Source organism: Enhydra lutris, unplaced genomic scaffold (genome assembly GCF_002288905.1).
Source record: "Enhydra lutris kenyoni isolate GAN:26980312 unplaced genomic scaffold, ASM228890v2 scaffoldscaffold1, whole genome shotgun sequence".
In the NCBI taxonomy this organism is placed as follows: domain Eukaryota; kingdom Metazoa; phylum Chordata; class Mammalia; order Carnivora; family Mustelidae; genus Enhydra; species Enhydra lutris.
Genome location: NW_019154085.1, coordinates 46,965,247 through 46,991,423, shown reverse-complemented (window position 1 = coordinate 46,991,423; position 26,177 = coordinate 46,965,247). Strand labels below are relative to the sequence as shown.

Here is a 26,177-nt window from a genome sequence, read left to right as displayed (position 1 = left end):
ACTTGACAAAATACGGTATGCAACTTTCCAGCGAGCATAAGAACAAGTGCTCAGATCATCTGTTATCTAGGACATATCAGTTCAAACCACCATGGTATATAACTTCACACACACACACACACACACACACACACACACACACACACACAGAAGAGCTGAAAAGCAGAAATGGGTGATGCCAAGTGTGGACGAGGCCTCGAAGCCACTGAAAGCCCGCCCCGCCCCCCACCAGTCCGTTGCTGGCATTAGAGAAAGCAATGCAAACAGTTCAGAAAATCACTGGCCCGTTTCTTATTCGGTTTGACACCCACCTGCCCAACGGCCACATTCCCCTCCCTATACATGTTTGCAACTCATACACCTATGTCCGTGGCCACCTTGTGCATCAAAACCCAGACTGCGAAGAACCCAAATGCCCAGCAGCAAGGAAATGGGAAAGCGAATGTGGTTTATTTCTATGTGAAGTGTTACTAGGCAGTCAAAACCCCGAGCTCTCACTATGACTAAGTGCGATGGTGCCCCCTGACATCGTGCTGAGACAGGGCCCCAGCTCTGCGGCTCCCTTTACCAGAAGCTCTCGGACAGGCAAAACCGTGCATGGGTGGGGTGCGTGGCACAGAGACTGCCTGGGGCGGGGTGGACCTGAGGCCCTAGGGAGCCTTGTCGTCCTTGTCTCCTTTGTGCTGGCCATGCCGTGCACGCAGTGGTCACAACTCGTGGACCTGCGCGGTGGCTCTTGAGTGCAAATCACACTCCAGTGACAGGAGGAGGGAAGAGACGGGCTGGAAAGGATGGGACAGAGCCTGAGGGACAGAAGGACTCAGAGCTGAGTCCCAGAGCACCCAAGACAGCTGGTGGTCCCGGGCCCGAGACTATGGGTGCAGCGTTCCACATGGGGCAACAGGCTGGGATTGGAGGAAAGCAAAGTGCTCCAGGGTCACTCCCCACAGAGCCTGCCTTCCTCCAAAGGCCGAGGTCCGGGAGAGTGGGGGAATGAATGCATGAGCAAAGACGCAGACAGAACAGTGAGCACAGAGAGGTCCAGGGAGGAGAGAAACAGGATAGAGGAGGAAGCAGTGACATTCCTGACCCCCAAGTGTGTGGAAGTCATGAGACAGAGCCTTTCGGTCCTCTGAGGGGGTCCTAGGACAGGCCCTGGACATGGGGGACAGGCTCCACGTACTGATTCTCTGCATATCCCACCCCCATCTCCTCCCCACCAACCCTCGACACCCACACCGGGAAGCCGGTGTCAGAGTGGGCTTTGAATCTGGCCACAGCGGTTAGCGGTTAGTTTTGGTGGCAGAAGGCACTGCAGCAGCCATCCTGAGCCAGCGTGACTTCAAAAGGTGACCTGTGGCCTTCCATGCCCCAGAGAGCCGGGTGGGGCAGCACTGCTAGGTGGGAGCAGGGCCCAGGAGCCCGGAGGACGCCTCACCTGGTCCACCTGCTCCTGCAGCTGGGCCTTCTGCAGCTGGAAGCGGGCAGCCTGCCCCAACTGCTGCTCTAGCTGCTGCTCCAGCTGCTGCTCCAGGCGCCCGCAGGCCCGCTGCAGGCCCCCACGCTCTGTCTGCACCAGCTCCAGCTGCTGCTCTGCCCGTACCAGCCGCTCCCGCACTCCGGCCTGCTCCCGCTCCAGTGCCTTCTGCTGCTCCCGCAGCTGGTCCCGTTCCTGCTCCAGCTGCCATGGTGGCGGGGGGCGGGGGTGGTGGGGGTTGCAGGCAGGGAGGCAGATGTGTTCCATATGCCGGCACCCTCAGTCCCGTGGGCTGAGCACCCCGCCTGGCCTATGCGGGACCTGGCAGTCTCCTGTACCCCAGTATGCCTCCTCTCTGGACCCCTGCTCTCTTGGCAGGAATGGAGAAGGGGAGGAGGATGGTGGCGGGGGGTGGGGGGCTTGCTTCTCACCTGCAGGACCAGGTGGTTCAGGTTGCCTTTGTCGTGAGCCAGCGCCTCCGTCAGGGCCGCCATCCTGGCCAGAGAGTCCCTTTGCTCTGCTCCCTCTGACTTCAGCCGGGTCACAAGCAGTTCCAGGTCAGTGCTGCTGGACTCGGCCTATAGGGGGACAGCGCTGTCACTCTGATGAGACTTCAGATCTGCAAGCAGACCTACCCAGGTGGAGCTGTGGTGCCAGGAAGGGAGGGAGCTCTGTGCAGGACAGGGTGGCGAGGCCTCTGAGGGGGCACTGGCCCCCTGGGTCCTCAGGCTGCAGCCAGATGTGGTGGGGTAGCCCCACGAGATGCACGGAGAAGCAGGTGTGGCCAGTGGCCAGGCAGGACAGGCCTGCGCCCACCAGCTGGGGACCCAGAAGGCTGTTGGTGGCTTTGGGAATTTTGGTGATGGACTGAGGGCCCTGGAGGGTGAGGAGACAAGTGTGTGGGAGGGGGCAGGCCAGCGTAGACAGTGGGGGAGAGCAGGCAGGGTGGGTACCCGGGCCAGGGCTTTGCGCAGGCCCTCCCTCTCGCTCTCCAGAACATCCCTCTGTAGTCGGGCTGAGTTCAGTGCCTCCTGGGCTGACACCAGCTCCTTCCTGAGCCCCGAGACCTTCTCCTCCAGCTGCTCCAGGCGCCCTTGACTGCAGTCCAGAAACCAGAGGACAGAGACTGTGAGGTCACCTCAGAAGGTGGGGGCCACAATGGGCAGGATGATGGCCTGCAGATCCCTCCGAGCCCAGGGAGCCCCAGAGGAGTATGCACAGCCTTGTAGGGCCCAGAAACTCATTAGTCCTGTTTCAGGCCTGGGTGGGTGGTCTTGGTCCATACCTTGACAGCCCTGGGTGAGGAGAGTGTGTGTGTGTGTTTGTGTGTGTGCGCTCACAGCGCACTCTGGCCCTGGGGGTGGGGAGTAGACCTTGCTGGGAGGTTGGAGCAGGGGTGAGGGGGTGTGGGTGATGCCCAGCCTGGGGGAATCTGGAGAACCCTTTGCCGCTGCTGTCCAATCAGGTGCCCCCACTCCCATCCTGGTGAGGACATGGCCCTCTTTGTGGCTGGGGACACAGAGGCTGAGAGGCGTGGCAGCCACTCTGCCTGGCACACCTGGTCTCTAGCTCCCTGCGGCCCCGCTCGGCCTGCTGCGTCAGCTCTTCCTTCCGCTCTGCCCACAGCAGGAGGCCCCTCTGCAGCTCCTCGGTCTGGGCCTCCAGCCTCTGCTTCTCTGCATCTGAAATGGCCGCCTTCCCCCTCATCTCGTCCACCGCAGTCTCCAGAGCCCTTTTCTCTCTGGTGGCAGGGGAGGCGGAGGGTTGGGGCAGCCCCAGGACTGGATCTGGGGAAGGGGAGCTGAGGGACATCCCCTAGGTAGAGTCAAACATAAGGGGAGTCCCAGGAGCATGGCAGGGCCAGGTGGACGCCAGGCCAGGGGGTCACAGAGGGCAGCACGCTGGGGAAGCATGGTGGGGGACAGAAGAGACCCAACCAGCTCGGGCTCTGGCAGGCCGGTCCCCTCCTGGAGGTCTTCTCTGAGCCCTGAAAGCACTCAAGGGTCCTGCTCCCTGGTGTGTGCCGTGCTCAGCTCTCTGCCACACAAAGGCCAATTTCAGCTAGTCCTTGCAGAGCTCAGCGGGAAGGAAGGGACCCCTCGTCTGCTGGCACCCTGTTCACCTTGTCCCATAGGAGCCCTGGGCTCCTGGAGGTGTAGCAGCCTTGTGCAAAGCTGTGCTCACAGGCTGACCCACCCCGGGTCCTCTCAGCATGCCACCCCTCAGCCAGGAATCTGGACTTCAGCTGCTCCCCCTCGGGCTCTGGCCCCTGAAGCACCCAGTCCCGAAGCCTCCCTTTCCCCAGTGCCCGTGGGATCTGGCCCCTCTGCCCCACACGCTCAGATGCCCACCCACGCAGGACCCCTGTCCGGCTGCTGCAGCTTGCCCCCCAGCAGCCAGACCAGCGCTTCCAAGCCATGGGTGTAGGAGGCAGTGCCCCCTGCTAATAGCCGCCCGGCCCCTACTGCCCTCTGCTCCATGGGGAGAGGGTCCCCCAGCCTCACCCTGCTCATCATCGCAAGGCTCTGTGCTCCCCCACCTCGGCTCCTGTCTGCCCCCGGGAAGGCCTCCCCCCGTCAGAGGAAGGCTTCGGCCCTCCAGGTACCCTCCTCCTCCACCACTCCGTGCCACACCCCATGTCAGGCTCAGCTCCTCTGCCCTTGTCTTTCCCTGGGCAAGCGCCCTGATCCTCCAGCCCAAGCCTGCTGGCCTCCCACGTCCCAGCTCAGGCAGCCTGTGGCTTTGGGAAGTCCCACCTATCCCCTCACTCAGGACTAGGTGTCCGAGGAGATTCTTGTCCTGTGCTTCCCAAATCCCACCAACCCCAGGGCAGTAAGATGCCCACAGAAGCCTCCAGAAAGCCTCATGGCGAACTGTACCACAGGTCGCTAGATCCACAGGGCAACCCAGGAGGGTTCTCAAGCGACCCCAATGCATGTGGAGGGAAGGGAGTTTGGGGGGATTTATGGACCATTTCTGAAGGATGGACAGACCCTTGGGAGGAGTCCTGGGAGTCAGACAGGAGGCGGGAGGCTAGAGAGAGAAGTGGGGCACAGAGGCAGTCTGAGGGAGGCAGGGCATCCGCTGAGCCCCGGCTCTGGGAAGGTGTGTCCTGGGCAGAGGCAGCCCAGGTGGGCCCAGCTGAGGGCAAGGAGACTCAGAGCAGGTGGGTGGCCGTGGGCCTGAGGGGACAAGGGAGGGGGCCTCGCCAGGAGCAGTTTTGGTCCTGGAGGTGGGGCCCCCTCTCTCCCTGCTGGCAGCACCCCTGGGCTGGCACTGCCTGGCCTGACCCACTCAGCCCTCCCGTCACCTTCGCAGGAGCTCGATGGTTGCCCGGCAGTGCTGTGCCTCCCGGCTCTGCATCTCCAGCTGGCGCAGGAGGTCCTCGCGCTCCCGCCCCTGCTCCTGCGCCCGCTCCTGGAGGAGCCTCCTGGAGGCCTGCAGCTCCTGCTGGCTCTCAGACAGCTGCTCCCGGAGTCTGGCGGCCACCGCCTGCGACAACTCCAGTTGCAGGCGCAGCTCCTGCCCGGGATGGGGGTGCAGCATGAGCCCCCGCTGACCCTTGACCAGACTCTCCCCAGAAGGATGCCCTCAGGACCAGAGCCAAAACTCCCTGGCCTCGAAGATGCACCGGCTGTGTCTAGACCCTTCCCCGGAGCACACACACTTCCTTCTCAAAGGCCCCCGGCTCCCTGTGCTGGCACCCAGGCCGCCCTCCCTGTGGCCCCCAGGGATCCAGCTCTGGGAGAGCCACAGCAGGCCTAGAATGGCACTTTGGCCCTGGTGGGGATCCGGGCACAGCTTTGCCCCTGTGGGCCGTGGGTGCCCACCTGTTCCAGACGCTGCCGCCTCTCGATGGCTGTCTGCACAGCCTGCAGTGCAGGCTCCGGGGTGTCCAGGGGGTGGGCCCGCAGTGGGGACATGCCCCGGTAGGGGGACACAGAGCGTGCGGGCCACCCCTGCTGGCCCCGTGCCTCCTTGGCGCCCGTCCCACCGCTCTGTGCCGGCTCCGGGCCCCCGGCATCCGCCTGGGCCACCTTCAGGGTACGGAGAGGAGGAGACAGAGGGAAGGAGCTCAGGGCTATGGCCATGTGGGGACCCTCCAGATCCCGTGAGTGGTCAGCCCTCAGGACCCCAGCGCCTCAGCTGCTCTCCCGTGGGAAGGACCGAGGGCCTGCACCTCTGTGATGCTCTTCAGAATGCGCTGCAGGGACTGAACTTCCTCCTCCAAGGCGTCCAGCTGGGCTCCAGGGCTCCGGGCCTGCCATGGCCGGAGCAGCTGCCTCAGCAGGGCTGGCCCCGCACCCCCACCCTGGGCTGGCCCCCCACGGAGAGCCGCTTTCCCAGCCCTGCGCACCAGCTTCTGAATCTGTGTTCTGAGGGAAGAGAGGGTGGTCTCCTTCTTTGAGTTTTCCTCTGTGAGCTTCTCCACCAGCAGGGTCTGCTCGGAGAGTCTGGAGAAAAGGTGGGGCTGGGGAAAGGGTTGTCGGAGCAGAGAACAAAGCCCAGCACGTGGACACGGGGGCGCCCACAGAAGTGCAGGCTGTGTCCAGACTCCCCTGTGGTGCAGCCTACACCCCGGCTTTGGGCGAGTTGGCCTTGGTTCCTTGTCTGGGCAGGAACTTCTCATCTGCTCCAGAACCATCAGTGGCCCCTGCCGTCTCTGCAGAATCAGAGTTCAGCATTCCAGGCCCCCACCACTACCATGACTGGCTCTCCAGCATCATAGCCAGTGGCCCCCTGAGGCCATGCCCCTGTCCTTCCACCGAAAGTCTAACAAGTTATGTCACTATCCCTTCCTTCCCAGGAGCCACCTCCTTCTCAGAGTCCTCTGGGTCCCCCTTCCCGTGGCCCTGCATCTTTGGTGCAGTTCCTGGGGTGCAGTCGCTGCAGGCTACCATGCTCCTTTGGGGCTGGTCTGGGGTTCTTGGACTCAGCTGGCTCCCTGAGGGCAGGCCTGCAGGTATCTGTGGCCAGGCGGTCCTCGGTTCTGAGGAATTGTGCTTGGATTCAGCAGGTTAGGCCTCCCCTGGGGCATTGCCTCCCCACTGTCTGCTGGAGCTGCTCTCCTGAAATTTCTGAGCTGCCAATGTAGCTCTGTCCAAAACCTCGTGGGCTTGTTCTGAGCCTCGCAGACCCCAGGAGAGGCCCTGGTCTCTTCTGCACCAGGAGTATACCTGGGCCCCTCCATCTCCCTCAGCTTCTTAAATGCTCTACCTCCAAGCGGGTGCCCACCTCTGCAGGGATGTGTTCTCTGCCGGAGAAGTCCCTTCTGGGAGCCAGCCAGGAGGACACCGTCCAGATGTGCCCCTGCCACATTCCCCGAAACCCTCAAAGTTCGGGCGTTCTAGCTTGGCCTCTGGGGCATGGTTCGGGATGCAGGAGCTCACCTTGGGGACCATCCCTTTGGTGCCAGCAGCGTGTGAGGTGCCCTGATGTGGGAGTACTGGATGCGGGTCAGGAGGCAAAGCAGCACGGGCGTGTGCGTGAGCCTTGGACCCGCTGCTGCTCAAGGTGGGGAGGGGTAGGTGTCCCACCTCCAAGCTTGCTGTCCCTAGCACCCACCTGGCCTGGAGCGCCACCTTCTCTGCGTCCCAGTGGCCCTGCAGCTGGAGCATCTCCCGCACCTTGTCCCGTAGCTGCCGCTCCAGCCATGCAGCCCGCTGGGCCCCCGGCTCCAGGCTGCCTGGCCCGCTGCCAGCAGACAGCCGCAGGTGGGAGTCAAGGTTCAGGCAGGCTGTTTGCAGGCGCCAGGCCATCCTGGCTGCCTCCGCTCGCATGTCCGTGAGACCCCTGCGAGGCAAGGGCGGCACCCCCAGCTGAGCCTCAGGACCCAAGGTCATGAGCCGCCCAGATGGGCAGGATCCGGTCATGTGGGCCCTTCTTTCTGCCCACAAGACCTCTCCCCTGCCATCCTCAGAAGCCCCCAGCACAAGGCCTGGATTGTGGCCACATCCCAGCCAGGGAAGGGGAGCGGGGGCTGGGCCAGGCCAGATAGGACCGCCTCTCTGACCTGCTGAGCCTGTCTCCTGCTGACATGCACTTCAAGGATCCCAGAGCAGAGGGATCCGAGGGGCCCCAACACTCTGCCTAGGGATACCCTCTCTGCAGCATCTCCCAGCTGGCCTGCCCCCTTGCCTTCTCTCCCCTTGCACCCCTGCCTACCTCACTCTGTCTGTGCTTCTCCCCCATCGCCCACCTCTCCTGTCCATTCCTCTGCACCCACAAGGTCAACCTGATGCCCCATGTCCCCCACCCTGGTAGGCCCAGTGCCCGCACCTCTCTGTGGTCGCACGCAGGTCAGCCAGCTGTATGCGGAGTGCGGTGACCTGTCTCCACAGGGGAAGGAGTTCCTGGGGCCCCCCTGAGCGTGGGCGTATGCTCTGAAAACAAGAGGCTGGGGTCTGCTTCAGGCGTGGGTGGTGTGAGGAGCCCTGCAGCCCCTCCCCACAAGTCCCTCTTCCAGATGCCAAGCTGGGTTGGCAGCCACGGCAGGGAGCAGACCCACAGGGAGCAGCCCGTGGTCCTGCAGCTCCCTTTCCCATGGGCTTACCTTCTCAAATAATGCAAATCCCCTGCTTTCTGGGGTGTGGTGCTCACTCCCCCACCCTGAGGACCTGGACCTGGGCAGGTGACCATAGCTGGGTCCTGCCTGGGACCAGGACTCACCCAGCCTGGTCTCCCTGCAGCCCTCCGCAATTGGGTCACCTCCCTCCCCCAGTGCAGGGAGGGGAGCTCCCCTTCCTCCCCCAGCACCAAGAGAGCAGCTCTGGGGGAGCCCATAACATGTCCAGCTGTGGGGCTTGGTCCTCGAAGGTGCCAGGGACCCAGAAGCCTCTACCACTTGGAGCTCACAGAGGGGAGGTTGCAGAAGCTGCCCGCTGAGACAGGGCTAAGTGAATTCGGGTAGTAATGGGGAAGCAGGAAGCCACTGCAGGACTGTAGGGGTGGGAGAGGGGACAGAGCTGGGGGCAGTAACAGGATGGAGCCATGTACGTCCAGCGGTGTCTGCCTTCCAGGGAAAGGAGCTGAAGCCCAGGGGTCCTGAGTCTCCACACCACCTTCCCTGGCCCCGAACTTGGCTGTGCCCTGAGTGCTGACCTCCTGCACTTCCAGAGGGCGCAGCACGTGCCCAGCGCTGCCCCGCACTCCCTCTGCCCTCCCTGCTTGTTATAGGTGCCCCTGGAATGCTGCTTTCCGACAAAGCGCCCTCACTTCCTCCGGCTTTCAGGACACATACACCCTCTCTCCTTCATGAAGCCTTTGCCATCCCCTGTCCTGATCCCACATCCGAGGCCCCCCCACTGAGCCCAGGAACACTTGGCTGTGTGCCCCCAAGTCCTCCGTGTGCTTGCCCAGCCCACCGACCCCCCATCGTGATCATCAAAGAGCAGGGATTAGACCTGCCCCCTGGAGGAGCGGATGCCTGGCCTGGCTGCCCAGGAACTTCAATTAACTATGTTAGATTCCAGACTTCACAGCTTCCGGAATGCAAGGCCGGGCTGGCTGATGTGGGGAGGAACAGTCACGCCAGGAACCGGCGAGGTCAGGAACACGAGAGCAACACAGGCAACCTCCTGCCAAACTCAGTAACTCGAACACATTTCCTTGACCACAGTGGCTCCAGGGACCGAGAGAGAAGCCTGGGGCCCATCCAAAGGGGGAGTCTGCCCACACTCAGGAGTGAGAACTCAAAGCTGCTTTCCAAGTTGGGGTGCCAGCGAGGACTGACCAGAACCCTTGTGCCCACATACACACGCGAGCACACGCACAGCCCTGCCTGCAGGGTGCCGTAAGGAGGTACCGTGGATGGAATGTCTGCGTGCCCTAAAATCTGAACGTTGAAACCTAATCCCCAGTGGGATGGGGTTGGGGGTGAGGCCTTCAGCTTCCACCCTCATGATGGAGTTAGTGCCCTTGTGAAAGGGGCCCTGGGGAGCTCCCTTGCCCCCTCCACTGTGCGTGGGTTTGTGTGTGTTCATAGTGAGAAGGAGCTGTCCCCTAGCTGCACGCTGAATGGCCTCACACCTTGACCTCGGACTTCCTGTCTCTAGAACTGTAGAATTAATGTTAGCATGACATAAGTTTCAGTCTGTGGTTCTGTGACAGCAGCCTGATGGTAAGATGCGAAGGAAAAATATCTTCCCTATGGATATGGGGTCCCAAGTCAGCCTATATGCAGTTTTCAGTCTGAATTCATACAACCTGGGGTTTAAAAAGGACTCAGGCTGAAAATTTACTTCACTGGGCCCCAAAGACTGTCAGATCCCCTATGCACCTGTCAGAAGCAAACAAAAATCCCTTCTGGAAGATGCCACCTCCTTTCCAGGTTGCAAAGAACTTTCACAAAGTTCTAAGAAAAATAAACAGCTCTTGGTTTAAAATTAAAAAAAAAAAAATCTCTAAAGACACAAGGAAACAGAGCACTATGGTTAAGAGCCAGAAGGAACAATAGAATCAGACCTTAAGGAACTTGAGATGTCGGAACATCAAACACAATGGAGAACATACCTATTTTCAGGATGCCTCAGCAAGTAAACAAGAAGCTTGAACATGTGAGTTAAGAGTAAGATATTTGGGAAAGAATCAACCAGAATTCTTAAAGATGAAAACCAGGATATTTGGAATTTAAGCAAAGCAGACAGGGATTAACAGTGCTTGGACACCAGAGACAGACATGCTGACCAGGTAGGTGTATTTGAAGACATTGACTCGACTACAAACCAGGGTGACACAAAGAAGACATGCCAGGTTCAGAAGGCTGAGGGAGTCAGGGGTCCTGAGAGCAGTGGGCCTGCTCGGAGTCGGGAGGAGCGAGGATGAGCACAGGCAACACTCAGAGATGTGAGGGCTACTTTCCGAAAGTAACAAAGACACAGCAGATGAGTCCGAAGCAGAATAAATAGAAAGAAATCTGCACAGAGACACACCCTAGTAAAACCTCAGGACCTCAAAGTCAAAGCCAGGATCTTAAAGCTGTCAGGTGGGAGGACAGATACCATCAAAGGCCCTGGGGGCCAACCTCCTGCCGGAGGACAAAGAAAGGGTCTTTAAAGTACTGAGAGAGAACACCTGCTGACCAGCGAGACTTCCTCTCACGGCCCAGGGGGAGATGAAGACCCTTGACCAGCCAGTCCAAGCTGAACTAGAGACCTGTCTTCCAGGACATTCATCTCCGCTCGGTGGGCCCAAGTCCAGCCACAGGAAGAGGTGGAAGCAGGGACGTGGGGCTGCCTCTCACAGGCCCTCTGCCGCATGCAGGGGCCGGCCCTGCTGTCAGCCACCACCCTGTGGTGACCGACACGGCCCTCTCAGTGACATGTGTAAAGGCGCACTCTTCCTCTGTTGCTCCTCCCCGTCCACTCAGCAGGAGGTCCACCCAGCCTTCCATGGAACAACAGCCACAGATGGCTGGGCACGGGGGATAAGCCCTCCTGTGTGGCAGCTGTGGCCCGGGCCTGCGGGGGCCCAGCCAGCTGTCCTTTCCGCCTGATGCTGGTCGGACAGTGCAGGATGGCCCCATGAGGTGGGTTCTTTTGAGGGACATCTGTGTGGGGTCAGCCTGGGGCCCAGGGACACTGGACCCCCTTGGCTTTGGCTTTCACCTGGAAGCATTTTCCAGGTGGTGTCTGAGAGGAATCCTGCCAGTGGTGTCTAGGAAGGCCATGGGGACACCTGACCCTCCCTTTGGGATGACCACAGCTACAGAGGCCCACCTTGCCCCAGGCTGGGCCCCTTTCAGGGGACTGTGTCCAAGGACAGACCAGAGCAGAGGTGTGAATGCCTCTTTTCACTCAGGGGCCACAGCCTAGCCATGGGAAGACCTGGATCAGACAGGGGAGTGGGGCGTCATCTTTCCCAAGCATCTCTCCCAGCTCACATCAGGGGTCTTGCCGTTAGAGAACAGCCCTGAGGCTGTGGCCTGGGGCACTGTGCCCTGAACCCCTGCAGGGCTTAGGGTTTCAGAAGACTGTGATCAGGCAAGGCCTGGGAGGGCCCTGCTGGCACTGGCCGTGGGCTGGGAGCAATGGCGTGGCTCCTGGCTCCTCCGAGTGTCCCCGACCCTGCAGTCCGAGCAGGAGTCAGGCCTACGAGCTCGCCTTCTCTTTCAAGAATGGGGCAGGCTGTGCAAGAGCAGGACCCTGTGCCCTCATTCTACTTTCTGAGTCTGATCTTGAGGTCCCGCCTATTCTCAAGTCCCTCCCTCCTCCGGTGCCCCCACTCTGTAGACTGCTGTGGCCAAGCTGGGTGGGGAACGTGGGATAGCAGGAGGTCAGTGGCCTTGCCTTCCAGGAGCAACCACAGCGAGAACCAATTCACCCTCTCCCAGCCCCCCTCTGCATCCTCCCTGCCACCAGCCACAAACACTGGAGCCCGTGTCCCCCGCCCACGGGCGCAGTGGGAGAGCACCTGTCTACCAGTCCAGCGCTGGGCCTCCCTCAGCTCCAGCTCGCCCCGAAGATGGAGCATGCCATCCGCCGTCCTGGCCAGCTCCTCGGCCAGCCTGTCGTTGGCCTTCTTCACCTGTTCCAGCTGTTCCCGCAGAAGGGCGTTCACCTGGGAGAGCCCCGTGCTCCTGGATGGGCCGAAACCACAGCAGCGTGACAGTGGGCAAGTGGCTTCTCCTTTGAAAGGCTCTCTGAGAGCCCAGCCCTATGCTTCCTGGGCCTGGCTGACCCAGCTCGGTGTGAAGGTCCCCAGGCCACACCTAAGAGACACGGACCACCTGCCACGGGTCCCCCACAGCTCCCCAAAGGGTGCCAGTATCTGAGTGCCCCCAGCACCCTCCTCCGTCTCTGAGATGCCTGCTCTCCCTCTCCTCCCATGCTGAGCGCTCCTGGCTGTGCTCCATGAGTGTGGCTGGCTCCGTCGCAGGGGCCGTGAGCCCTGAGACACACGAGAAGGTTGGCACTGGGAGCTGAGGGCACCAGGCCTGGGAGGAGGGCACGGGGCAGTGGAGAAAGGGAGTCTACACGCCCTGGGAAGGGGGCAGACCCCCTGTGACCATGGGGTCCTTTCTCCACTGAAGCCGGCTGTGTGGGGTGGAGTGTCTCTCTGAGATCCAGCCCTTCCAGGCAGGCTGCAAGGCCACAAAAGGGACCTTCTGAGCTCCTCTTTGCAACCTGGGCGTCCTCTCCTCCTGGGCTGTGACCCCTCCCCCCTCCCCCGCTGTTTTTGAAAACTGGTTTTCAAAATGCTTCTCAGCACTTTCCTTCCATTTCCAGAGTCCCTGAGGATGAAGCAAGTAATGGGAAGTATTCCATAAATGTTCTAACCTCCCCCAGGTCTGGATTTGCCGCTGGGCTCAGGGGTGTAACCCCTCCTGTCTGTCTTCCCTGCGGTGTGGAGATATGCCCTTCCCTTCTGGGGACGGGGTCCTGGAGCTTGGGGATCAGGGCCACTTCTGGAGAGCTGGGGTTACCACCGGGAGGCTAGGGCACGACACGCACTGGCTGCTGGTGAGCAGAGGAGTCCCTGACCATGCAGCCGAGGGGACCTGGGAGGCAGGGCCAGAACATGAAGAAGGGGTTCTTGAGGGCAGCCCCCATGGGCACCCCGGGACTGGCTGCACTAACAGGGGCCACAGTCAGCTCAGGGGCCTGCCTGCAGAGCTGGCCAGGGCACCAGCCTTGGCGTCATCGGGGGCCTGGAGGGGGCACACTCAGCAGCACAGGGCCTGTGAGACCCTCAGACCTGTGGGACCTGCACCCCACACCTGAGGCCACAGCCGGTGGGACCCCTCCCCACCCTGCTCTGCCCGCTCCTTCCACTGCCTCTGAGGCCTGCAGCCAACGTGTCCAGGCAAATTTGACTTGGAGTCACTTTAGGAAGAGACTGGCCAAAGGCCCCAAGGCACAGTGGGGTCTGCCACCTCTGGGGTGACGGCCCAGCTCCCAATAGCCTTGACTGCCTCATACATCCCGACTCACCTCTGCTCAGCAGCCTCCAGACGGCCCAAGGCCTCCTTCAGGTCCACGCTGTGCTCCAGCTCGGACCTCCGCAGCCGAGCCTCCGTGCTCTCCAGGCGGGCCTGTAGCTGGAGAGGAACAGAAGCCCCCACCTGGCCAGTGGCTCCCCAGCCCCCAGGCGGGGCGGCTGTGGATAAAGCCCTCCCCAAGGTGGGAGAAGGGGTGTCCCTCCGGCTGCCAGCAGGGGCCTGCTGAGGCTCAGGCCCCTCCCCACAAGGGGGCCGTGGCACAGGCATTCGCCCCTGACCCTATGCCCAGTGCCTGTGGCTGGCTGAGGAGGGGTCTCCAGGGCCTGCTTCGTAAGGGGCAGGATGGCTGAACTGGGGTCACTCTCCATTGAGAGAGCTGAAGATAGGGGTCCCGCCACTCCAGCTGCACCCCTCCCCCACCCCAGTGCTGGAATCTGCGTTCCGAGTGTCTCCTCTCACAGGTGGGCAGGAGCATGGCCACCACCACGAGTGGGCTTCGTACCCCCACAGGCCTGGTGGAGAGAGGGGTCGTCTGAGCTGGACCAGGCCTGCCTCAGAGCCTGTGTCCTTCCTGGCTCCCTGCTGGGACCTGAGCAGATGGGGAGCCTGGAGCTCCAAGGGGAACAGGAGGTGCCAGGGGTTGCCCTCAGCTTGCTGACCCAGAGCACACTTTGGGGTGTCTGGGGAGGAGAACTCAGGTCCAGTGGGCAGGCTGGAGGCCTGGGCAGGGGCTGGGGGTGTCCACAGAGCAGGTACACTGGCCACCCTGACCCCCGCCCCACCCTGTCCATCTGCTCGGGGGTGATGCTGGGGAGGCCTGGCCCCTTCAGGCGCCTGCACAAGGGGGAGGCTGGACGCCCGCGGGAGCCGGCCATGTGCGCTGAGCTGCGGGGTCTGGGAGTTCAGTTCTGACTCATGAGGCTTACTAATCTGTCCGCAGGATTTCTGGCTTCTCTTCCCACCCCTGGTTCCCAACATCTCCCCACCCTGTGCTAGGAAGGTCCCCCACCCCCACAACTGGGCCCAGGCCACAGACAGCCCTGGAGGGCTGGAGCTTGCTGATGTCCTCCTGGCCCTGACGGGGATGAGGACACCGACCCTCGTGGTCCTGCCCTGAGGGGTGCAGTAGGGGTGGGGCAGCGGGGAGAGCGGGTGTTTAGTGTGGGGGCTGGTGATGCCCTTGGGTAGCTGGCATGGGTCACTGGTCATGCTCAGAAGGGCCAGCCCTGGTTCAGTCTCGGCTCCAACACGGGCAGCACAGCCCTCGGCAAGTCTGGCTGCTCTGAGGAAAGTGGGGTCATCTATCCTGCCACGTAGTGCAAGGAGGACTCTGAAGACAGCAAGGGTAGGGTGGGCCAGATGCATCGGAGGCCCTGAGCACCCCACACTGGGACCGGGCATCCTGGCTCAATCCCACTCAGGAGCCATGGGGCTCGGAGGGGCAGACCCTGGAAAAAGGCTCAGGCCTGGCAGACTTCCTCAGCTTTCTGGCATGGGTTCCCACCTGAACAACAGGAGCTCTCCCAACTCCACACTTTATAACCACATGGCCTCTTGCTGCGGCGGAAGGCACTGTAAGTGCTCTGGGGACCGAGGACTGAGGACCCACTGGTCACAGCTGTCCTCTGAGGTCTGTGGTGGCCTTGATTGTCAGGAAAAGGTCAGGGGGGGCAAAGCCAATTCTCTACAGGCTCTGTCTGAGGGTTGGGGCCCATTCCTAGCAGACCCCAAAAGTGAGGTGCTGGGGCCAAAGGCTCAGGATGACCAGGTTCTCCCCACAAAGCCCCCAGGCAGCCAGGACACAAGTCCACACTTCAGAGACCAGGGGAGAGGAGCACTAGGAGGAAGAGGGGCCTGGACACCCATCCTGTTCTCACCCTCCCCTCTCCAGCCCGTTTTCCGGTCTGTGGCTTGGGGTTTGGTTTAGTGCTGTGGCTGAGGTCTCCTGTCACTCTGTGTCCTAAGACTCAACAATGGTCCAGGCCCTCTGACCACCAGTCCCAGCAGGTGACCGCCCTGCCGCAGGCCAGGCTGCCGCCTTCTGCTTGTGCCCACATACCCGGGGCACATGCTTACCCGCTCACTGAGTGCATGGTACCTGCCGGCCAGCTCATCCTGCTCAGAGCCTGCCTGGGTCAGCAGGTTCTCCAGCCTGGACAGCTCCTCCTGCAGGAGCTCGTTCTCCTCCTGCACACGGGCCGCGACGGCCAGCGGCTCCTGTGTTCCTGGACAGGTAGCACCAGTGTCAGCCCGGGTGGCTGAACCAGGGTCCCCCTATCTCCTCAGCCACCGCACCCTGTCCGGTGGGCCTCTGGGCCCCACACTGGGCTCCCATGGCTGGTCTGCCCTGCTCTTCCAGGAGGGTCCCAGGTCTGACCTGGGGACCCTGGTTGGGAGATGTGGGCTTCATGCTCCAGGCCTTCTTCCCTCTCCTGCTGGAGGACTGGCCACTGACGGCTGCCCTACCTCTTACCCACATCTCTAACCCCAACACAGTCCCAAACCAATTAGAGTGGAGGGTGTGGGAGTGGCCTGGACTCTGGGGACCCCCGCCCCCTGTGAAGCAGTGAGAACTACTGATTTGGGGTAACCGGATCACATCTGAATAGTGAGCAGCTTTTCTAAGCACACAGTGGGCTTTCTTCTTCCTTGGCACACACCTTTTGTGAGTGACTGGTTCCCTCAGGAGGCTGGACAGACCCTGACTACAGAAAGGGGTCTCAGGACACATACATGAGGGAGTCACCTGCACTAGCAAGGGCCAAGTGGCCTGATCAGCTGGGTGGCCTGCTGTGGGGACCCAGCTGGGGGCCAGTCCCTCAGCTGCAAAGCCTCTACTTGTGGCAGGGGATGGGGGGAGGTCTGGGTGAGCAGAGGTCTGGAGGGGACCTGCGGGCTGGGTGAGCAGAGGGCTGGGCAGGCTGGGGGGACTAGCTCAGTGTCTGTGCTTCCTGGGTTTTGACCTTCAGGATTTTCACTCATCTAATGAAACAAATACGATGAAATCCAGATGGCTGGTCACAAATGTGTCACAAACAGAAATGCAGCGCTGGAGAGTCCTTGTGGCCTTGTGGTCAATATGCTGTGGGTCTTGACATAGGACCCCTGTGGTGACCCCTGTGGGAGGGTGTGGTTCTGTGCCCCATCACACCGCAAGATGACTGGCCTGGAGGGGCCCCTCGGACACTATGGGGCCGGTGAGGAAGCTGATAGCCCTGTGGCTCCCCTGGTGCTCACCCCCACCTCCATCATCACCCCCACCACCGTCCATCACCTTGGTGTGGTTCGTCCCCCAGGCTGCCAGCCACGATCTCACGGATTCGGGCGGGCACAGGCGTGGGCAAAGCCCGCCGGCCTGCCCCACGAACGGTCAGTGTCCGGGCTTCTCTAGTGGCCATGGGACTCAAGACAGTGTCCTCCAGCCTCTGAAAAACAGCCATGAAGACACACTGGAGGCTGGCAGCCTCCTGGACAGCTGCCAAATACCTCCCCACAAGCCCACTGGGGTTAGTGGGGCCACCGCAGGGCTCCCCCGTCCCCAGCAGCAGTGCCCTGGAAAGGACTGCCTGAGGCTATCTCCCAAAGTACATGCCTTGGTTTCTCTACCTGCAGGGTGGAACAGCACCCTGCCTGCCTGGGATGTGTCCTGAGCCTTGGGGGCCAGGAGGACACATAGCCTAGCTGCTCACGAGTGCCCTGCCCTCTGGCCCTGCTCCATCTCTGTGGGGGCCGGGCTGAGTGTTCATACTGGGCCCCTCCAGAGAAACTTGGAGGCAGTTGCCCTTGCTTCGGTTATGGGACCCGATCTGGCACCCCCCTGCAGCACACAGTCTCACCACTTTGGCTATGGGGGTTTCTGAGAGGGACTGGCAACTTGTAAGAACCTAGACCCACCCACCTACCTCCCTGCCCACCAGGAAGGGCATGAGGAGGCCCTGGGAGAGGGCAGGACAGGAACCAATGGAGGGGCTGTGGGAGGAGAGTGATGACAGCCTTCCTTCCTAGCCTGTCCGGAGTAGCTGACCTGCTGTGGGAGATGTCTCAGGAGGCCTGGAAGCAGGCAGGAAATCCCAGGGTCCTGGATACCCAGAGGCTGGGGCTGAGGGGTCCTGGGCTCTGCTGGCACATTGCTTTGGCCCTGGGGATTCTCTGCATCATTAGGTGAGCAGAGCTGGGGGAGGGCCGGGCATCACCCTCCAAACCCCGGGCTGGACAGGGCCCTTCTTGCCGGGTCTAACTGCGGCACTGGCCCTGGGAAGGACATTCAGGGGCCTGCGCCCTTTCTGGACATGTGAGGCTTCCCAGGGGATCCTGGAGACAGATGTCTGCTCCCAGTGACTCTCCAGGGCTGCAAACCGGGCTCCTCCTGTCACCCCCTACCCAGTCCCAGATGTGCTCAAACTCACCCCTCCTCTAGCTTTCAGGATCCCTTTCCTTGTGGTCCCTCAGAGCCTGCTCGCCCACCCTGTGACTCTCCAGATCTCCCTCCCAGCCTGGGGTCCCAAGGAGTGACCTCCTACTGCCGGTCCCCTCCCTCCTCTGATTTCCTCCTAGCTCTCTCTGAAGACCTTCTCCAGGTTCAGACCGCTTCACCTGGCTCTGTCCCTCAGCCCCTGGCTGGTTGGGGTGGAGGGCTTCCTGGGCCTACCCTGCCCACTCCACTGCCCTGGTATTTCTGCCCACATGCCTCCAATTCTCCCTGGACACAAGGCATGTTCCACTTGGACCAGACTGCAAGAGTCACCCCCAGACCTGGGCTCCTGCACGACACTTGGTAGGGCCCCGTTCTGATCCCCAACAGCAGCCCAGTTCCTGGACCATCATTGAGCAAATACCACTGACTGACTTCCACTGCCCTCCCCCTGGAGCGAGAACCCTAGTTTTGGCCCACCTGGGACCCAGCCCTTCTTCAGGCTGGAGCCTTGCTTTGCAGGATGTTTGAGTTTGACTCAGCAGGGGGCCTTGGGAAAGCGCCATCCCCCCACATCTCCCCCAGATGACCCCCTTCAATATTACCCCGGGTGGGAGGTGAGCAGCCTGCCTTGGGGGCTGGGAGGACGTGCTTGCTACCCTTTCTGGGCCAAGCAAGGCACGGGTGCCAAGACCATCAACCGCCTCTAATGTCTTCCTGGGAGGCAAGGCGGCTGAAGGGGCTCAGCCTTTGTCTGCCCTGAACCCTGTATTTGCACTCGGGGGAAACTGAGGCTCAGCGGGGTAGCGAGACCCACCCCGGGCCCCGCTGTAAGAACAATGAACTCCAGGAAGTTCTCCCTCCGAGGCCCGGAACGGCTCTGCCCCTTCGCCCTCCCCCACCCTCCCCGCTCCCTTGGGCATCCGAGGCGCCACCCGCTAACGGGAAGGCAGCAGCGCCGCATAAACTTGACTCATTCCTAACATTTACAGAGGGTCACTTATTAGCCGAGACGTCCCAAGAGGCGCTGGGGGCGTAATGGGTTCCAGCTGTGGCCGGGTGCCTGCGATGGACCGTGGCCCAGCTGGAGCCGAGGGGGCGCGGCTGGGGGCGCGCGGAGGGGAGGGACCGTGGGGTGTTGAGGGCGGGGAAGGGGCAGGCCCGGAAGGGGGAGGGGAGGGGCAGGAGGGGAGGGCGGGCCGGCAGGGGGAGGACCGGGAGGGGGCGGGTCCGGGAGGGGAAAGGGAAGAGCCAGGAGGGGGCGGGGCCAGGAGAGAGGCCTGGTCTCCATCCGGGGCGGATCGCCGGGCCTCGCGGACCTGGGGGCAGGACCTCGCTGCTCTCTGCCTGTTCCGGGCAGCCTTGAGTCTGGCCCAGAGAGGCTGCTCACTCCGCCCCGGGACCCTCCTCCCCAGCTGGCTATTTGTGGCTTGACTCCGGTGACTGGGCGTCAGCGTGTCCCGGCAGTGCACAGGGAGACTTCGGGCTATCCCACTCCCCGCCCGGTCCCGTACTCTCAGACCGTCGGAAGGCTGGACATCGGTTTCCCCAAAGACCTCAGACTCATAGTTGAACCCAGCCATTACCCTTCCTCCTGCCCCCAGCGCCCTCCTCAGCTCAACTTGCACTAAAGGCGAGCTCCCAGCCCCTGTGTGGCCCTGTCCATGGAAGCAGATACCCGCCTACGGGGCCAGGCACCCCTTGGTCACGGTCACTGCTCCGCTCCCCACCGCAGCTATGTGGAGGGGATAGCCTGCACGCGTAGGAACCTGGGCTCCCCTATCTATCCCCCACCCCGGATCAGAGTAGGATTCCCCATGAGAATCGGGCTGGGGTCCCTGTCCTGCCACGGCCAGCGCAAGCTGTGACCCTGGGTGTGTCTTCTGCCTCAGCTCCTCCTTTGTGAAGTGGGAGGGGGCATCCTAGAGCCCTGGGGGTGCTGCAGCTCTGTGGAGGGTGCGGTGTGGAGTCTGCGGGACAGGAGGCCTCTCCGGAGGGCAGGTGACCTTGTAGGTCAGGAATGGAAATCACGAAGAGCAATGTCACTACTTCCTCTTGCTGGGGCAGCATCAGTAAGTCCCTGAGTGGCCCCTCTGGACGTCCAGGCTGCTAGGGACACGGGGACACAGACAGCCTATGACCCAGGCGGAGAGAAGGATGGGTTCACAAGAGGAGCCTGGCATCTTCAAGATGGAGAAGGTGAGGCACCCTGCACCCGACTGAGGGGGATCTTTGGGTGCCCCAGAGTGAGCCCAGGGGCGGTTAGGGAGGGGCACCAGAACCTCTGATTAAAATCACCCTGGGAGAGAGCGTCCTGAGGACGATCCCAGCTCAGCCAGGTCACAGGCTGCAGCGTCCTGAGGCAGCAGCAGACCTAGGGAGGGAGTGAGAGTCCAGGGGCTGTCCTGGGTCGCTCTGCGCGTGGACCGCCCGCCGCTGCCAGGGCCTGGCGGCCGAGCTCCCACAGTGCCGCCGTGTGGCCGCTAGCGGCACTGCAAGAGGTTGCGCCTGTCCCAGCCCTTGAGCTAGGAGGCTGCGGCAGGGGGTGGGAGACGTGCAAGGGTGCAGGGCTCACTGGCCCCTCCGAGAAGCCGAGAAGTGAAGGTCAGGTCGGGAGCCCGTATGAGTGGAGTGAGGCAGGGCACTCACCACTGAGGATTTCTTAGCGAACATTGTCACACCCACTCTTGTCTACTTTATGGGTGAGGGGGCTCCCCCAAGGTCATGCACTCACAAAAGGCAGTGTTAGGACTGAGCCACCTGTTGGTCCTGGCACCTTCCTGGTGGCTGGAGACTGGGTCTCAGCAGGCATGCTGGCCTCAGGTGTCCTCCCCAGTGTGGCACGTCCCTGAGCCCAGGCAGATGGGCTCTCGAGGCCCCCGCCCCTGTTCTCCTCCCTGTGTGCCCACTCCAGCCCTCCCACACCTGTGGGCACCACAGGCCTTCCCACATCCCTTGGCAGCAGGCTTTGGCCTCGCCAGGAGCGGACACAGCTGGGAGAACATATCCGAGGACAGGGCCTGCAGCCAAGGCCAGCGACCGGACGTCTGCTTGCCATCTTTCCGTGGCTTGGCCTGCGGCAGAGAGGGCCCTAGCCAGGGTGAATGCCTGCCAGGTTCCGTTTCCTGAGGAAAAAGAGCTTCTCTGTGTCTGGGGTAGCACCTGGCCACTGACTGCTGTGTCTCAGCACTGGCCAGTGTAGATTTCTACGCATTTGTGGAGCCCTCTGGGGCACTGGGTATCACCCCAGGAGCAGGCCGTGCTTCTTATGGGGGGCTGTTTGGTCCTCAACTCATAATAAATGGGAGATGCGGGCCAGGCACTGAACAGGCATCTGGGGGAGAGGGGGACAACTTGTCATTTATCTCTGTGTCCCCAGCATGATCAACGCTTGGCACAGGTCACCATGTGAATGGCGGAAAACCCAGCCTAAGGAGCAAATCACCAATTACGAAACAATTTATATTAAGGAACTCTTGGAAGGGCAAGGCCCCTGTTGGTCTTGTTTGCTCCTGTGTTTGCAGTGCCCACACAGACCTCCTAGAGGAAGTGGCAAGTGAGCTGTCCAACAGCTAGTGGGGACACAGATCAGGTGTCCAGGTAGAGGGAAGAGTGGAAGCAAAGGCAGTGGGGAGGGTTCTCAAAGTCTGCGTGGGGCCTGGGGGAGGAGGGCGCAGAGGACACTATGGAAGGCTTGAATGCCTGGCTCCTTGGTGGCTCTGCCACCACAGTCCCCTTGGACCCCAGGGTGGCGGCAGGAAGAGCAGTGTGTCTGAACAAGGAGGGGGATGTGGCCCATCTGATCAGCATAGCTGGTTGATCTAACCAGGTCTGCTGTGACCTTGGCTGCATTAGGGCAAATGGACAGAAGATTCAAGATGGGCCAGCGCCTCTGTCCCTGGCTGGCTTGGAAGGAAGACAGGCCATGGCCCTTGGCAAATGACTAATGGGGGCTTGCCACACTGTGATGCTCTCAAGCCATCCCAGCTCCTGTCCCATGGGTGGGCCCCCTCAGCTTCCATCCCACCCCATTCTGTCCCATCCCACCTCATCTTCTGTCATGCTCCTAACACATGGCTCCAGCAAACCTGCCTTCTCCTTACGCATCAGTGATTTTTCTCTCTCTTTCAGACCTTTCTTATAGACACAAACTGTTTTAATTTATACCACTCTTAAAAAAAAAAAGTGTTGCTCCTACATACCCCATGAGGGGACCTTGCAGTCAAGGTCACCCGTGATCTACATGCTGCTAATCCCAGTGGTCCGTGGTCTCCACTTCCTTGATCTGTTAGCAGCAGGTGGGTCCCACCTCCTCCCTGAAACACTGTCTTCCTGACACCACCCCTCCCAGCTGTTCACACATCATTGGTCTTGGTCTCCTTGGCTGGTTCCTTCTTGCCTCCCCCATCTTTGAGTGGGGAGTGCTCCAGCTCCTCTTTCTATGTACATACACACTTGGCTACTCACTTGCCAACAACCCCAATTGTCTATTTCCAGCATGGAGCTCCTCCCTGAGATCAGCTCCGTGCATCCACTCACCTCCCCCCCTCTCCCCACCTGGATGCCAGTAGGCTTGTCCTCACCAAGATGTTCCAAACAAAACCTCTGAACACAGTGTAGTCAAACGAAGTTTTAAAAAAACAATATGAAAATCCCCACATGTTTGGAAATCAGGGTGTTTATACCTCTAGAGAACCCATGGATAAAATCAAATGGAAATTAGGAAATAGTTTGAACTGGATAATGACAAAAATTATTATGACAAAATGTATGGAAGGTAGCAAATGCATTGTTTAGAAAGAAAAGTAGACCTTAAAAAAAGAACCAAAAGCTAGTGGGAAATGATACAGTTCCTGTGGTAAACAGTGCGGGGGGGGGGGGGCTCCTCACATTAAACCAGGAGTTACTGGGGGACCCAGCAACCCCATTTCTGGGTGTATCCCCAAAAGGAGTGAAGGCGGGACTGGAAGGGAGATTTGCACATCAGCGATCCAGCAGCGTATTCACACAACCCAGCCATCTGTAAACAAGTGAGCGGAGACATACAACATGGTCCAGCCGCACAATGGAGCACAATCCAGGCTTGCAAAGGAAGGACACTGTGACCACGGCGAGCACATGGATTCCCCCCCGGGGGACACTGCATGGAGTGAAATGGATCAGGCACAGAAGGAGAGTTAGTGTCCGACCCCACCTCCGAGGTCCTGAGAGGAGCCAAATTCATGGAGGCAGGGAGCAGAAGGCGGGTGCCAGAGGCTGGGGTGGGGGTGGGGAGTCTGTGTTTCATGGGGACAGAGTTTCTGTTTAAGAAGGGGAGAAAGTTCTGGAGATGCTGGCGGTGATGGCTGCACATGTGTGAATGGGCTCAATGCCGCTGAACCGCACACTTAAAAAACGGTGAAAACGGTAAATTTTATGCCTAGATACATCTATATTTACCATAATTTTTTAAGAAGTTAAAAAAACCTTTTTTTAAGATTTTATTTATTTACCTGAGAGAGAGAGAAAGAGAGAGAGCATGTGCGAGCACGTGTGCGGAGGGAGAGATGGAGGGAGTGAGACTGGAAGAGGGAGAGAGATTCTTAAGCAGAGTCTACACTGAGCACAGAGCCCAATGCCAGCCCCGATCCCACGACTGCAGGATCATGACCCAAGCTGAAACCAACAGTCAGACATTTAACCGACTGAGCCACCCAGGTGCACCGGTAAACAAATCTTTTTTTTAAAAAGACACCTGCAAATTAATGAGATAAGCACGCATCTCAAAAAGTCAGATGAACAACAATCCCAAAGAACTGAAAAGCAAAGGATAATAAGTCTATACATTAATGGACGAGAAGGCAAAAATACTGGAAAGAGGATCAACCAATGACTGAAATCAGAAAAGGAAATGTGGTATCACTCAGGGTGACCAACCCCTCTTGGCCTGTCCCGGGTCCCCAGAATGTCACGCGGGAAGCCCCGGCTCTCCAGCCCCTCAGTTCCAGGGGCCGGTGGCCATCTGCTTCAGGTCCTCAGACATCAGAACAACAACAAGAACATACTGGAAATAACTTCTGTCAGTAAGTCTGGAAATTCAGATATTGTGGACAAATTCCCAGGAAATATCATTAATCAGAACCTATACCCAAAAGAAAGAGCATCTGTTTCGGTAGCTCTTAACCCAGAATCCAGGGCCCTCTGGTGTTGGCCCCCTGCCCGGGCTCTCCCGTCTCTCTGCTCTGGGCCCGGACACCCCGAGAACCCAGCTCTGAGGAGGAGGCGCGGGGCCAGGCGCTCTGGGGTGCCATGCCCAGGCTGCAATGGGCGCTTCTCTAGGCACCGGGGTACTTTCAGGCCCATTCCCCCGCGAGGCCCCCATCCACAAACCGCCCCTTCCCAGGCCCCGCAGTTTCCCCACTTGCAGCTGGCGGGGCTGGGGGAGCCCTGTGGGCCCGCCTCCCCGTCTGGACAGGCCTATCTGAGCATCTCTTGGCGCCAGCCTGCCTGCTCACCCCCGGGTGCCGGCACCCGGATCTCCATCACCACGATGCAAATAACAGGTTTGGCTGGGTGGGCGGCGCGGACCTCGGGTGCGACTCCTTGTGACTTCCAGGTGACAGTTTCCCACAGGTAGTGGGGACTTGCGGGACAGTCTTGTCCGCCAGGCACCTGCGCGCACTGCCAGACAATGGCTCCAGCCCGAGTTTCTCCCTCAGACGCCGGTAACCATAGCAACGTGCTTCAACCCTCAAGCCTACGTTTTCCTGGAATCCAGAGGGGATGAGAGATTCCTCCCCAGCTGACGGCTGATGGGAGGGTGCGATGCCTGGCTGAAAGAGTCTGGAAACTGTGATGTGCAAGCCTGACCTCCCTCTGCCTGTCCTTCTCTCCGGCCAGAGAGCTGAGACTCTTGGGAGCCGGACAAGGTCACCAGGCCCGGCCCTTGTTTTGTGTTGCTGCGTCGCCCAACTCAAGGATCCTATCCCATCACGTCGTACCCTATGTGGGCACCATGTGTGTGTGCACGGGGGTGCGCATGTGCGTGTGCATGTGGAGGGTGGTTCCACCATGTTATGTAATCACTTGGCACCAACCATGGGCTATCACTCTTCTCTGACCACGTCAACCCCATGTCAACCCCCTACAGCACACGCTGAGATTCTAAGAACCGGGTTAATTAACAACTGAGTCAGCCAGGGCACCGAGGGTTCACCGGCATCCCCAAGGGGTCAGTCAGGGTGGGGACGGCCTGGTCCAGGTGGCCAGAGCCAGGTGATGGCAGTGGGGGGCAGCTGAGGAGTGGGGATGGCGGTTCTGGGCACGGGATTGACTCTGGGAAGTAGGGGAACAAAGGAGAAAGGGGCAGGGGGAGAGTTCGCGGTCCCCACTGTTGTTGCTGTTATTTACACGGGAAAGTTCTGGAAGTCACAGAATAGATCCTGGGATGAACCCTATCTGCCCAGCAATGGCGGCTCCCACACTCTGCCAGGAAGAAAGCAGGGAATGAGATTCCAGCATATGGGACCCCGGTGTGGAAGGGTAGTCCATCACTCCCTACCCACAGTGCGCAGGCTGTGACCCTGAGGCTCGAGAAGGGGGCTGGTGGCCTGAGCTCACCCAGGCATGAACAGGGAGGCCGGGTACTCGGCTCAGGTCTCCCCACGCCCAGGCCACTCTCTCCCCAGGCCCCTCTCCTGAGCTGAGGCTGCCCCGGTGTATGTGTGCGTGCACACGCGCGTGTGCGTGCTCGTGCTGACCACGCGAGTGCTCGAGGGCCCCTTGGAGCTGGGGAGGTGTGGCTTCTCTGTGCACCCTCCCAAGGTGCCCTCGGAGCCTACTCCCAGGAGGGTGCTAGAGGGCGGGCACCCCACTGACCTGGATCACGGTGTCCAGTCCCAGTGGAGACCGCTCTGCAGTGGCATCCCCGTGGCCAGGCTCGCTGGAGGCAGAGCTCATCTCCGATGGGAGCACAGGACTCGGGAGAGAGCCAGGGCTTGGCTGCCCGGTGAGTGTCCTCCTGGTGCCCTGGCCGGGCTGGGACCTGCCCCAGTGCACCCAGCCCCACACCTGTGTAGCACCTGGCTCCTCCGGTTGGTCGGTCGGTTGGGGCGTCCAGCTGCCCCCTCTAGGCTGGCGACCAAGCAGCCAACTAAGCCAGAGGCGTTGCTGGGGCAACCGCAACGCTGAGGATTGAGTTTCCCTGGAAACAGGAGTGCAGGCCCTGTTGCCATGGGGACTAAGGAACGCTGTTGTCTGCAAGCGGTCTCCTGGACACTGGAGACGCCCTGGGTGAAGTTGTTCACCTGAAAGACCATAGCCAGAAGGGGCTGGCTCTTCCCCAGGCCTCCCCCTCCCCTGCCCTTGTGGGG

At 60.7% G+C, this 26,177-nt stretch overlaps 1 protein-coding gene across 1 annotated transcript in view; it reads right to left on the bottom strand.

Annotated features, from left to right (window-relative positions):
- Window positions 1–25,764, bottom strand: part of LOC111145833 (ciliary rootlet coiled-coil, rootletin family member 2) — a 59,329-nt gene extending 33,565 nt beyond the window's left edge. Inside the window, exons 1-15 of the mRNA XM_022501093.1 lie at window positions 25,684–25,764; window positions 16,690–16,840; window positions 15,492–15,640; window positions 13,408–13,514; window positions 11,888–12,053; window positions 7,757–7,860; window positions 7,043–7,270; window positions 5,835–5,931; window positions 5,658–5,738; window positions 5,308–5,514; window positions 4,788–4,999; window positions 3,036–3,218; window positions 2,431–2,575; window positions 1,909–2,055; window positions 1,439–1,681 (exon numbers count right to left, since the gene is read on the bottom strand). Coding sequence (XP_022356801.1) covers window positions 1,439–1,681; window positions 1,909–2,055; window positions 2,431–2,575; window positions 3,036–3,218; window positions 4,788–4,999; window positions 5,308–5,514; window positions 5,658–5,738; window positions 5,835–5,931; window positions 7,043–7,270; window positions 7,757–7,860; window positions 11,888–12,053; window positions 13,408–13,514; window positions 15,492–15,640; window positions 16,690–16,840; window positions 25,684–25,764 — 2,301 coding nt within the window. The remainder of the gene's footprint in view (window positions 1–1,438; window positions 1,682–1,908; window positions 2,056–2,430; window positions 2,576–3,035; window positions 3,219–4,787; window positions 5,000–5,307; window positions 5,515–5,657; window positions 5,739–5,834; window positions 5,932–7,042; window positions 7,271–7,756; window positions 7,861–11,887; window positions 12,054–13,407; window positions 13,515–15,491; window positions 15,641–16,689; window positions 16,841–25,683) is intronic.
- Between the last annotated feature and the right edge of the window lie 413 nt (window positions 25,765–26,177).